Below are 13,560 nucleotides of genomic sequence, written 5' to 3'. Positions count from 1 at the left end.
TTCTCAGGAGACAGGGAAGGTGGTCTGGTATTCCCATCTCTTGAAGAATTTTCCAGTTTGTTGTGATCCACACAGTCAAAGGCTTTAGTGGAGTCCCTGAAGCAGATGTTTTTTCCTGGAACTCTCTTGCTTTTCTGATGATCCAGAGGATATTGGCAGAGGCCTTTTCTAAATCCAGCTTAAACTGGAAGATTCTCTGTCCATGTACTGTTGAAGCCTGGCTTGGAGAATTTTGAGCATTACTTTGCTACTGTGTGAGATGAGCGCAATTGTGCAGTAGTGTGAACATTCTTTGGCATTGCCTTTCTTTGGGATCAGAATGAAAACTGACTTTTTCCAGTCCTGTGGCCACTGCTGAGTTTTCCAAATTTGCTGGCATATTGAGTGCAGCACTTTCACAGCATCATCGTTTAGGATTTGAAATAGCTCAGCTGGAATTCCAGCACTTCCACTAGCTTTCTTCATAGTGATGCTTCTTAAGGCCCACTTGACTTTCCCATTCCAGGATGTCTGGCTCTAGGTGAGTGATCATACCACCGCGGTTATCTGGGTCATTAAGATCTTTTTTGTATAGTTGTTCTGTGTATTCTTGCCATCTCTTCTTAATACCTTCTTCTGTTAGATGCATACCATTTCTGTCCTTTATTGAGCCCATCTTTGCATGAAATAGTCCCTTGGTATCTCTGATTTTCTTGAAGAGATCTCTAGTCTTTCCCATTCTGTTGGTTTCCTCTCTTTCTTTGCACTGATCACTGAGGAAGGCTTTCTTATCTCTCCTTGATATTCTTTGCAACTCTGCATCAGATGGTTCTATCTTTCCTTTTCTCCTTTGCCTTTCACTTCTCTTTTTTCCTCAGCTATTTGTAAGGCCTCCTCAGACAACCATTTTGCCTTTTTGCATTTCTTTTTCTTGGGAATGGTTTTGATCATGGCCTCCTGTATAATACTGTGAACCTCCATCCACAGTTCTTCAGGCACTCTATCAGATCTAATCCCTTGAATCTATTTGTGACTTCTATATAATCATAAGGGATATGTATAATCATAAGGGATTTGACTGAGGTCATACCTTAATGGTCTAGTGGTCTTCCCTACTTTCTTCAATTTTTGTCTGAATTTTGCAATAAGGAGTTCATGATCGGAGCCACAGTCAGCTCCTGGTCTTGTTTTTGCTGACTGTATAGAGCTTCTCCACCTTCAGCTACAAAGAATGTAACCAATCTGGTTTCACTGTTGGCCATCTGCTGACGTCCACATGTAGTTGTCTCTTGTGTTGTTGCCTTTCAGCATGTTTCAGTGTTGTATCTTTTTGTTTTTTCATACTGTTCACGGGGTTCTCAAGGCAAGAATACTGAGTGATTTGCCATTCCCTTCTCCAGTGGACCATGTTTTGTCAGAACTCTCCACCATAACCCATCCGTCTTGGGTAGCCCTACATGGCATGGCTCATAGTTTCATTGAGTTAGACAAGACTGTGGTCCACATGTCTGGTCCCATCACTTCATAGCAAATAGATGGGGAAACAATGGAAACAGTGATAGACTTTATTTTCTTGGGCTCCAAAATCACTGCAGATGGTGACTGCAGCCATGAAATTAAAAAATGCTTGCTCCTTGGAAGAAAAGCAATGACCAACCTAGACAGCATATTAAAAAGCAGAGACATTACTTTACTGACAAAGCTCCATCTGGTCAAAGCCATGGTTTTTCCAGTAGTCATGTATGGGTGTGAGAGTTGGACTATAAAGAGAGCTGAACACCAAAGAATTGATGCTTTTGAGCTGTGGTGTTGGAGGAGACTCTTAAGAGTCTCTTGGACTGCAAGGAGATCAAACCAGTCAATCCTAAAGGAAATCAGTCCTGAATACTCACTGGAAGGACTGATGCTGAAGTTCCATTACTTTGGCCATGTGATGCGAAGAGCTGACTCATCTGAAAAGACCCTGATGCTGGGAAAGATTGAACGCAGGAGGAAAAGGGGATGACACAGGATGAGATGGTGGGATGGCATCACCGACTCAATGGAGCTGAGTTTGAGTGAGCTCTGGGAGTTGGTGAAGGACAGGGAAGCCTGGCACGCTGCAGTCCATGGGGTTACAAAGAGTCGGACATGACTGAGCGATTGAGCAGAGCTGAACATGAAAAGGGGTTCAACATCGCTAATCAACACGGAAATGCAAATCAAAATCAGCATTTCTAGTTCACTCAGGAAACAACAGCGCACAAATTAGACACCTATGAGCGTGGACCAACAGAAGCCTTAGGTTAAGAAAAACTCAGCCTGACAACAACTCAAAGGCTTACCTCATAAGCCTTACACAGCTTGACTTGGTGCTAGAGCCTGAGACTTAGAGTCAGACCAGTGGGGTTCAAATCCCCAGCTGGTGGCCCTGGCCCAGGCCTGGCACCCTGCTGGACCATGGTGCCCTGAATGCAGAGCCGAGATGCAAATACCGCCAAGAGGAGGGAGCTGCCTGAGCTGGCAGAAAAAGGGCTTGCCGCTGTGGGCATCCTCCGTTCCATGAAGAGGGGCCTCACTGCAGAAGAGGGGGGCCGCCTCTCGCGGTGGAGGAAGGAGCTGCTCCCTGGAAACCTGCGCAGACCCAGGCAGGGCAGTGGGTGGAGGTGATGCTCTTACCCACTGGGCACTCCTTTCTCCTCGTCGCTCTCATACTCTGCGAGGACCAGCTCTTCCTCCCCAGAGGCCACCTGCTCAGGCTCTGTGCCTGCGGCCAGCATCTCACTGCTGAGCCGGAGCAGACGCTCTGTTTCCTCATCTTCCTGTCTCTGTGGGGCAAAGAGAGAGAAACCTTGGTGCTGGTGCCCCACCGGCAACGAAGCAGCATCAGGCAGCCATGGTCAAGGGCAGAGCGCCCGCCACTGACACGGGCCTCAAGTGACTGGTGCCAACGCCCCTGTACCAGTCCTTCAGTTCAGGCTGCCCTGCTCCCAGGGAAGCAGCCGAGGGCCCGGCTGCTCACCCCGACCAGCCGCACGGGTGGACACCGCCTGGACGTGGTCCCAGGGACCACACTCACCATGCGCTTGGCCGCGAACCGGAGCTTCGCGTTGTGACGGATCTGCTGCAGACGCTCTTCTCGCTTCTTCCTCCGGACCTGCTCCTCCTGGAAGGGGGAAGCCAGAAGGGAGACTCCTGCAGGAAGCCCCGGAGCAGGCCCCTTCTGGAGCCAGGGTGCCTCAGTCCAGGGCTTTTCGCCTCTGAGCAGCCTGCCCTGTCCTGCTGGCCTCCAGTCGCTACAGCATGGCCAGCAGACCCTGAGCCCCCAGGCTCACTGTAGAAAGGACACACTCTGCATCCAGCATGGCTCTTAAAGGGTCTAATGCCAGGGAAGCCAGGTCCATGCTGGCACTGGCAACAGTGCGGTTCCTCTCCCAGCAGTGAAAGGGAACTGCTGCTAAAGAACCCACCTGCCAATGCAGGAGACCCGGGTTTGATCCCTGGGTTGGGAAGATCCCCTAGAAAAGGAAATGGCAACCCACTCCAGTATTCTTGTCTTGAGAACTCCATGGACAGAGGAGCCAGTGGGCTACAGTCCATGGGGTCGCACAGAGTCAGACACGACTGAATCGACCTAGCACGTACTCATCAACACCAACCTCGAGGAAGCCTGGTGACATCAGCTAACACGGACAATGAGGGCACAGCACCACCCACCCGGAGGTGACCAGAGGACCCACAGCAAGGACACGGGCTGTCCAGCCTCGGGATTCACCTGATGTCACCTAGACGCCCTGTTTCCCGGACTGCCCACCTCCCATAACCCAATCTCACCTTCAGTCGGTCCACCAAGTCCCTTTCTTCCTTCTTCTGCACAAACTGAGTGATCCAGTCGGGCTCTCCAGTGGCCTCTGGGGTGCCTGGGCTCCCCCGGCAGGAGGATGGGAGACCCAGGGCTGGGGCCAGCCCATCGCTCGAGGTGGGGGCTCCAGCCTCCAGCAGACGCTCCTCCTCTTGGCGTTTCTTCTGTTCAAAGTCACGGAGCCAGGAGAGGGCCCCGCAGATGAGACTTAGGGATTTTCCCTACAGGAAGAGAAATCCTCTCAGACATACAAGCCAAGAGACCCAGCTTCCCGAATGACCTTTCCTGTCATAATAAAGCATTTGACGTTAAGCATAAGAGGGTGCTCCAAGACCCGCTTCTGAAAGGAAGAAAAGGGAAGGGAACTGGCCTTTTCCTAGAGCACAGCTAAGAAAAAAGGAAATATAAAAGTGAAATTCTTTAATTATATGTCTTCACTGTTCTTCAAAGAATAAAAGAGGCTTATCAAGCTACCTGTAAGTACCACAAGTCACCACAATGAGAAGAATGGCAGAAACTGAATAAATGGCCCAGAAAATGAATTAAGCCCCGCCCCCCCAAAAGGGGCACGTCATGAAATCCTGAATAGGACCTGCTGAGGCAGAGATGGAGTCAACATATCTGTGCAGACAGAAGGTGATCGGCCCCGGGAGTCCCAATGCTATGAAATTTTGAAGCAAACCAATTGTTCTGGAGAATACATCTGTTGCTTTAAACATCAGCCTTTTCCCTGGAGGTCCTTGACATGCGTTGAATTGTGTCCCCCTGACCCTAGTGTCTCAGAACACGGCCCTGCTTGAAAACAGACATCCTGAGTTAAGAGGGGGTGGGCCCTGATCCAGAGGAGCAGCGTCTATGTGTATGTTCTCGGTCGTGTCCGACTCTGTGCAACCCCATGGACTGTAGCCCGGCAGGTTTCTCTGTCCATGAATTTCCCAGGCAAGCACACTGGAGTGGGTTTCCATTCCCTTCTCCAGGGGATCTTCCTGACCCAGGGATCGAACCCATGTCTCTTGCATCTCCTGTATTGACAGTCAGGTTCTTTACTAGCTGAGCTACCAGGGAAGCCTATGTATAAAACAGTACCCTTGCATAATAAAAAGGGGAAACGTGGACACAGAAGCAACGAAGGCAGACAACGTGAAGAGACAGGAAGAAGCTTGCTGTCCACATGCCCAGGAGAGGGGCGTGGACAGATCCTTCCCCCAGCCCCTCAGGAGGGACCCTGCCGACACCTTGATTCTGGACATCTAGTCTCCAGACTGTGAGACCATAAATTCCCACATTTACACTGTCTGTGGTGTTTTCTCACAGCAGCCCCGGTGCGCAGGCAAAGAGGATGACTGTATGATGAGTTGTAATGTTGAGACACCACTGGATGGTGAAGAGAAGAACAGATGTAAGTGACACAAACCTTTAAAAGACAACTACGGACTTAAAAGTTATTCAAGAGAGGAAAAAAAAAAAAAAGAGACCGAAAATATGTAACTGAAGCAGGAGGGTGGGCAGAGGGAGGGGAAAGAGGTGGTCAGAAAGCTCCATCTTACCTATGGCGAAGAGGCACCAGTGACCACAGCCAATAAAGCGAAAAACAGCAGCATCGGCTTGTGATTCAACATATGCAAACCAACGGCATTTAAGAACTAGATAAGAGAGTTAAAAGCACCGGCCCAAGGAACCAAGTTTGATAAATGTGACTTTTTAAACTACACACACTGTTCTTTGATTCAATGTTTCATGTGACTTTAAAGAGAGGAGGACAAGGGACCTCCCTGGTGGTCCAGGGGTTGACACTCCGTGCTTCGAAACAGGGGGTGCAGGTTTGCTCCTTGGTCGGGGAGCTAAGATCCACATGCTGCATGGCATGGCCAAAAATAAATAAATAGAGCTTCCCTGGTGGCTCAGTGGTAAAGAATGCGCCTACCAGTGCAGGAGACACAGGTTCCATCCCCGATCTGGGACGATCCCACATGCCCCAGAGCAACCAAGCCCAGGCACCACAGCTGCTGAGCCTGTGCGCTAGAGTCTGGGAGCTGCAACTACTGCAGCCCACCTGCCCTAGAGCCCAGCTCTGCTACAAAAGAAGCCACTGCAGTGAGAAGCCCGCACAGTGCAACTAGAGAGCAGCCCCCACTCACCACCAGAAAAAAGCCGAAGCAGCAAGTGAAGACCCAGCAGAGCCAAAAATAAATACAAAAAAATTATTAAAAAATAAAGAAAGAGAAAAAGAGAGAGAGGAAAAGATTCTTCATGACATCAGGTGAGACAGACGGTCAGATGAGGACTTGAACATCCTCAGATCTATTTACAGGAAGTCGCTTCTGATCCCGGTCAGTCTTTCGGTGGGCTGGGAGGGGAGAAGTCCCAGGCGCTGCATTATTTATTTATTTTTGGCCACGCTGCATGGCACCTGGGTTCTTAGTTCCCCAACCAGGAATCAAACCCATAACCCTGCAGTGGAAGCACCAGGGAATTCCCCACAGGCTGGCTGTAAATGGAGGGCTGGAGACTGGAAGAAAGACGCTGCTTTAACAACTCCTCAACCTGCACAGCATCCTCGTCCCACACAACATCCTCATCCCACATAGCATCTTCGTGACCCAAACCATGTGAATCGGCAGGAGGGAGTCCCTCCCACTCACTGCGTCTGAAGGAACAAAACGGAACCAGGAGAGAAGCCCCGTCTGCGTCTCCCCAGGAAAAGATGACACACTCCCATCAGCGGATGAGAAGACGAGTCACTTTCCTCTGTTCATTCAGTCAACACACACATTACCACCCCAGGCCAACTGGGCCAAGCTCCCCAGATGGCAGGGACACAGAGTCGAGGCCCGAAAGGTCCTCCAGGAGGTCACAGCAATGCCCACACGGGCAGCCCACTGTCACACAGCACTTGCTGCAACAAGAAAGTGCAAGACAGGAGCAAGACCCCAACAGTCCTCAGTGGTCAACCTCTAATAAACGCCCTCCTTCCAGGCAAGGAAGGAAAACGGAGGGGCTCCAGACGGGGTTACTCTGGCCCTTGGTGGCCCAGTTTGTGGAGAATAAACCCATGTTTGATCTGTGAGGAAGCTAGAGTAATTTCTATGTTTCTCAGTTGTGTGCCCAGAGTAAGATGGAAGGTTTCAGTGCTCCAAGTTGTGGTTTCCACGGCCATTCAAATTCTCATTTGCCTCTAGCCTAATTTTTCTGTAACCCCGGGGCTGTGTTTAACTGTTTAACTGTTTAACAGGAATGACTCACTCAGAATAATAAATAGAAACAACGACCTTTCTAAGCTTCACACCATGACTCTCTGTGCAGGCAGATGAGCATGCTGGTGGCCTCTGACTTGTCATCAGCATCTCCCCAGACCTTCTCAGGCCCCCACTGGTCATACTTACAGTGCCGGTTGGACTCTCAAATATCCCAATCTTGCCAGCCTCCAGCACCTGGTACAGTGCTGCCATGAAGTCTTTCTGGATGGCATATGGTGTGAAGGGAAACGGGAAGTCGATGCCACCAGCCTCCTGGGTCTCGTCGGCCATAATCCTGGAGGAAAGAAAGCCGGCAGCTCTCTAATGGGCAAGTACTGGCCTGATATCGAGAACGGTTCCTAAGAGCAGCCTCAGTACTAGTTACCCACTGTCTCCCCAGAGGGGACCATTTTTAGCAAGCAAAGATCATGCTCTCTCCAACTGTGGGCCTATCCATGAGGCCTGGCCAGAGTCGCAGTTCATCCAGACACTCATCAAAACTGGACACAGGGGAATTTGACCCAGGCAGCCCTAACAGAAACCCCTGCCGCTCCACTTGCCTGCACACCTTTCTAAGGGCCTGGAGATTTCCCCTGGATAGCCAGCCTGTCATTATTTCTGCAGCCATCACGCTTTGTCTCCCACGCCTCCCCGCCACGCCTCCCCCGCCACGCCTCCCCGCCACGCCTCCCCGCCACGCCTCCCCGCCACGCCTCCCCCGCCCACGCCTCCCCGCCACGCCTCCCCGCCACGCCTCCCCGCCACGCCTCCCCGCCACGCCTCCCCGCCCCCCCCCGCCCCCCCCGCCACGCCTCCCCGCCACGCCTCCCCGCCACGCCTCCCCGCCACGCCTCCCCGCCACGCCTCCCCGCCACGCCTCCCCGCCACGCCTCCCCCGCCACGCCTCCCCGCCACGCCTCCCCGCCACGCCTCCCCGCCACGCCTCCCCGCCACGCCTCCCCGCCACGCCTCCCCGCCCCCCCCCCCCCCCCCCCCACGCCTCCCCGCCACGCCTCCCCGCCACGCCTCCCCGCCACGCCTCCCCGCCACGCCTCCCCGCCACGCCTCCCCGATCCGTGTTGCTGCCGCTGCTAAGTCACTTCAGTCGTGTCCGACTCTGTGTGACCCCATAGACGCAAGCCCACCAGGCTCCCCCGTCCTTGGGATTCTCCAGGCAAGAACACTGGAATAGGCTGCCATTTCCTTCTCCAATGCATGAAAGTGAAAAGTGAAAGGGAAGTAGCTCAGTCGTGTCCGACTCTTCACAACCCCATAGACCGCAGCCTACCAGGCTCCTCTGTCCATGGGATTTTCCAGGCAAGAGTACTGGAGTGCGGTGCCATTGCCTTCCGTGTTAGGAACTATCTTTTCCTCTTTTTCTGACCCTGGCTTCTCTGAAACAGCTTTTCACACCCTTTCTTCCTTAATCACCATCTTCCATCCTGGCCCCTGCTCTCTCTCTTTGGAAGTCACTGCTCTGAGCTAGGTAAACAGCACCAGCTCACCTCAGTACAAATATGAATAAATCTAAATCCCATGTACACCTCCACTACACAAGTGGCCTCAGGAAGACCAGTGACCATGTTGATTCACTTATGAGAAGAGGGAGTTGCACAGTGTTCTTCCAGTTAAGAATTTAGGGGTGATTAAAACGAGGACTGAGGTGGAATGATAAAAATAAGAATGACAAAACCAGGACAGTTCAACAGCAGAGGTAGGCCTGTAATCAAAAACCCACTAAAACATGGAGGGAAAGGAGACAGGCCCTAACAAACCCCAAATACCTGCCCTGTGTTAAACACTCCACAGGCCCTTCCATTTTTGTCCTCTTGTTTAATCTGCACAACACTGTAAGGATATAGTTGTTGGATCCTGACACTTACAGAAATTAAATAACTGTTCAAAGACTCAGCTCAGAAAGGAAACCCAGGGATCCAAGCCCAGGTTCACATGGCTGTTCTAGTCCAACTCATGTGTCGGCAAAAGAGAACTAGTATCAATAAAAGGGAGATTTACCAAAAAGATACATACTTGGAGACTAAGAATACAGCCGATCTGGGAAATCCAAGAGCAGAAGCCATGGACAAGGTAGTACTTCTTGCAGACTAGAGCTCCAGAGTGATTCAGGTTTTAAGATGGTTCCAGGAAGTCTACCAGCAGTAAATGCCTTAAGATTCCCAGTTCTTCTGCCCCAACACATGCCACGTGGGGCCTGCCCAGCCTCCTCTGCTCAATCCCAGCTTCAGCTTTACCCTGAAACTGGCCTGCACACTGCCTCTGCAGGCCCTTAACCTTCTAGCTTCAGGTTCCACTGTCAAGCAAAGTCTTCTGTTTCCTAGTTCTAAATCCCAGGAGAGATTTCTGACCACCCCCCAACCCCGACCCTTTTATTTTTTATTTTTTAGTTGGCGTTTAACTGGTGGCTCAGACGGCAAAAAATTCACCTGCAATGAGGGAGACCTCGGTTCAATCCCTGGGTCGGGAAGATCTCCTGGAGAAGGGAACGGTAACCCACTCTAGTATTCTTGCCTGGAAAATTCCACCGACAGAGGAGCCTGGCAGGTACAGTCCATGGGGTTGCAAAGAGTTAGACACGACTGAGTGACAAACACTTAACTTGTAATGACGGGAATGAGCTACATGGATACATATATATGGACACATATATCTCTTCTCTCTTGGATATCCCTCCCAGCCCTCCTCCATTCCACCCCTCTAGGTCACCAGAGCACCAAGCTGAGCTCCCTGTGCTGCACAGCAGCTTCCCACTATCTATTTCACACGTGGTAGTGCATATATGCTAATCCTAATCTCCCAATTCGCCCCACTCTCCCTCCCCACTCACCCTGTGTCCACTTGTCTGTTCTTCACATCTGCATCTCTACCCCTACCCTGCAAATCTCCTGTCTTTAAAGACAGATCGCTCGACAGCCTAGAGACCACTGGCTGAGCCATGATCTAATCAGCCTGGGCCTTGTGCCTGCCACCCCTCTCTGCTTGGGGACTGGAATCCTGGACATTTAGGCCTCAGCTCCTCAGAGGCCTCTCACTCTATTTGCCACCCTCCCCACTCCAGTACTCTTGCCTGGAAAATCCCATGGACAGAGGAACCTGGTGGGCTGCAGTCCATGGGGTCGCTAAGAGTCGGACACAACTGAGCGACTTCACTTTCACGTCTCACTTTCATGCATTGGAGAAGGAAATGGCAACCCACTCCAGTGTTCTTGCCTGGAGAATCCCAAGGACAGGGGAGCCTGGTGGGCTACCGTCTATGGGGTCGCACAGAGTCGGACATGACTGAAGCGACTTAGCAGCAGCAGCAGCGGTCAAACACCTTCCCTCCCAACATACACACTGCTCTGCTTTGTCATTCTTTTATCTCATTATTTGAAACACTGTATTTTTGTTGTTCATAGCTCTCAGCACTATCTGAACTTATTTACTGTCCTCCCCCACTAGAATATAAATAGCATAAAAGGAGGAACCTTGTCTGCCTCGCTCTTCCCTGCCCCTAGCATTCAGAACAGGTGCTCTGGCACTTAGCAGGCAATCAATAAACAGGTGATAAATGAATAGCCAGTCTGAGGTAAGGGGTGTGGGAGGGGGTTTCTGTTCTTCAGAGGGATGGGGAGAGGAGATCTATGACTTCAGTATCTAGTCCAAGGGCCAGTTCTTTGATGGTTTCAAACTGTTTTCATATAACCTCACAACCCTATGCAGTCAGGATTTTTATTAGTTCTATTTCACAGCTGAAGAAACCGGGGCTCAGAAAAGTTAAGTGATTTGCTCACAATCACTCAGCAAGGGCTTGAATCCAAGATTTTAACATATGTTTACCTGAGCCAGGGCTTCCCAGGTGGCTCAGTGGTTAAAGAATCCGCTTGCCAAGCAGGAGACCTGGGCTTGATCCGAGTCGGGAAGATTCCCCGGAGAAGGAAATAGCTACCCACTCTGGTATTCTTGCCTGGGCAGAGCAGCCTGGCAGGCTACAGTCTGTGGGGTCACAAAAGAGTCGGACACAACGAAGCGACCAAACAGCAGCAGCAGCAGCAGCAGCCTCTGAGCTCCTGAGCTGTAGATTTCTAATCTTCCTCCCACCAGGGTAAGTAGGATGAAGACTTGGTTACCAAACTTTAGAATGACAACACGAAACAATAAAGAACAAAAGTAATCATTATTTCACTTCTCTGTGGGTGGTAATTAGGGATCTCATTATTCCAGGAGCAGCACAAGCTAAACCATAAGTGAAAAAAGGGTTTAGCTAAATCCAAGAATAAAGGATTCACTAAGTGCTGTTTAAAGATGTTTGGTACAACTTTTCCCAATCTCTTCAGGCTGGATGCCTGGACATGAGCACACACACACACACACACACAAGTTGTCCCTAGATTTCCCCACCAGTGTGAAGACACGAGGAACGGTTATCTTATGTTCACTCATGGGTTAAGACACATGAAGGCATCTCAGGTACACAGTTCAGTTGCTCAGTCATGTCCAACTCTTTGCGACCCCATGGACTGCAGCATGCCAGGCCTCCCTGTCCATCACCAACTCTCGGAGCTTACTCAAATTCATGTCCATTGAATTGGTGATGCCATCCAACCGTCTCATCCTCTGTCGTCCCCTTCTCCTCCGGCCCTCAGTCTTTCCCAGCAGCAGGGTACACACAATTCCTGAAAGTGCTCATTTTCTTCAGTCTTCGATGATCGCTTATTTACCCAGGTACAAACTTGCTCCAGACTGATGGTATTCCCCCTACCCCAAATTCATGTGTTAAAAGCCCTAACCCTCAGTGTTAGGCTGTATCTGCAGAAAGAGCTTTTAGCGAGTAATTAACATTAAATATGGAGAAGGAAATGGCAACCCATTCCAGTATTCTTGCCTGGGAAATCCCATGGATGGAGGAGCCTGGTAGACTTACAGTTCATGCATTTGCAAAGAGTCGGACACTACTGAGCAACTAACATTTTAACATTAAATGAAGAAGGTAATTTGGATTAAGTGGAGTCCTAACAGTGGGGTCCTGACCCCTATAGGACTGGTGGCCTTGGACTTCCCAGCGTCTAGACCTGGGAGAGAGAAGTTCTCTGTTCAGGCCTCCCAGCCTATGGCAGCCTGAGCAGGTGAGACACCTGTGTTCCAGGTACCAGCCTACTGTTCCCCTCCTAAAGCGCTTTAACTCCACACACCTGGGAGACAACCAGGCTCTAGCCCACCTGATGTGAATCTGGGGTGGCAGGGCTGAGAGCTGCCGGCTGGCCCCAACTCCACGTCCTCATCTTGCTTCTGTCTCCCACGCAGCTCCGCCCTCGGAGCTGTCACACTGTGTGACGATTTAGCTACACTTTTCACGGCACTGCCTCCCACATTCTGGTCAATTCCATCCGTCCCAGTCCTCCTGGCCGGCCACTGCTCCACCCGGATTCGCCGAGTGGCAGGATGGCTCTGGGGGTCAGACTACCCAATTTGGGATCCCGCCTGTATCCCCGCTTAAGTCCACATCTCTGAGTTCATTTCCGCAGCTGCAGGGGGCAGTCAATTCAATCACTCAGCTGTCAGACTCTTTGCGAACCCAAGGACTGCAGCACGCCAGGCTTTCCTGCCCAACGCCAGCTCCCGGAGTTTACTCAAACTCATGTCCATCGAGTTGGCGATGACATCCAACCATCTCATCCTCTGTCGTCCCCTTCTCCTGTCTTCAATCTTTCCCAGCATCCGGGTCTTTTCCAATGAGTCAGTTCTTCACATCAGTCCAAAGTATTGCAGTTTCAGCTTCAGCATCAGTCCTTCCAATGAATATTCAGGACTGATTTCCTTTAGTATAGACCGGTTGGATTTCCTTGGAGTCCAAGGGACTCTGTCCCTTGCAGGGGACGGGGAACGGCGCATTCGATGGCCCCACGTGCAAAGCGCACTCAGCACCGCCGGCGGAACCGCCCCGCAGCCACCCATCGCGGCCAGGTCCCGCCCCGCGGCCTCTCCCGCCCTCCCATTGGTGCCTGGCCTGTCGATCACACGGCGGTACCGCCCGGGGACGCTTTCCCGCCACCGGGCAGTCCAGCTCCCCGGCATGTCCCCCAGTCTGCCCTTTCTCATTTCGCTCCACGTCCTCGGCACCGCGCTCACCTTCCTCGGCGGCAGGGCTGTTCCGCCGAGGCCAGACCGGAGAGCAGTCCAGGCAGACGCCGCTGAACCTGAAACTCCGGCTCCTCGCCGGTGTCAGCGCCTTCCAGGGCAGTACACCGCGCTACACGCCCCTCGCAGCACTGCGCATGCGCACCCCGGGGCTCGGTGGGGCGAGTCCCCGTGTTGCGCCACTGCGCTTGCGCGGCCGGCTAGTCCGGGGCTCTGTCTCCGTAGCCAAGTAGAGCGTCCCGCCGCTGCGCTCTGTGGTCACTGCGCATGCGCGCTCCTTGGCTCCCCTGAGGATGGAGTTCGCGTTTGGTGTCTCTGCGCGTGCCTGGCGTGTTCGGCTGGGGCGGGAACCCCAGCGGAGGGATCGTG

At 52.0% G+C, this 13,560-nt stretch overlaps 1 protein-coding gene across 2 annotated transcripts in view; it reads right to left on the bottom strand.

The window, feature by feature from the left end:
* The window catches only part of DDX11 (DEAD/H-box helicase 11), a 32,997-nt gene extending 19,683 nt beyond the window's left edge, over positions 1 to 13,314 (bottom strand). For both annotated transcript variants that reach the window (XM_018048640.1, XM_018048641.1), the window contains exons 1-5: positions 13,183 to 13,314; positions 7,204 to 7,351; positions 3,793 to 4,041; positions 3,038 to 3,124; positions 2,638 to 2,786 (exon numbers count right to left, since the gene is read on the bottom strand). In XM_018048640.1, coding sequence (XP_017904129.1) covers positions 2,638 to 2,786; positions 3,038 to 3,124; positions 3,793 to 4,041; positions 7,204 to 7,347 — 629 coding nt within the window. In that variant the 5' untranslated portion in view covers positions 7,348 to 7,351; positions 13,183 to 13,314. The remainder of the gene's footprint in view (positions 1 to 2,637; positions 2,787 to 3,037; positions 3,125 to 3,792; positions 4,042 to 7,203; positions 7,352 to 13,182) is intronic.

This window comes from Capra hircus, chromosome 5 (genome assembly GCF_001704415.2).
Source record: "Capra hircus breed San Clemente chromosome 5, ASM170441v1, whole genome shotgun sequence".
NCBI classification, from domain to species: domain Eukaryota; kingdom Metazoa; phylum Chordata; class Mammalia; order Artiodactyla; family Bovidae; genus Capra; species Capra hircus.
The sequence above is the reverse complement of the archived record's forward strand: the minus strand, read 5'-3'. Positions and strand labels throughout refer to the sequence as shown.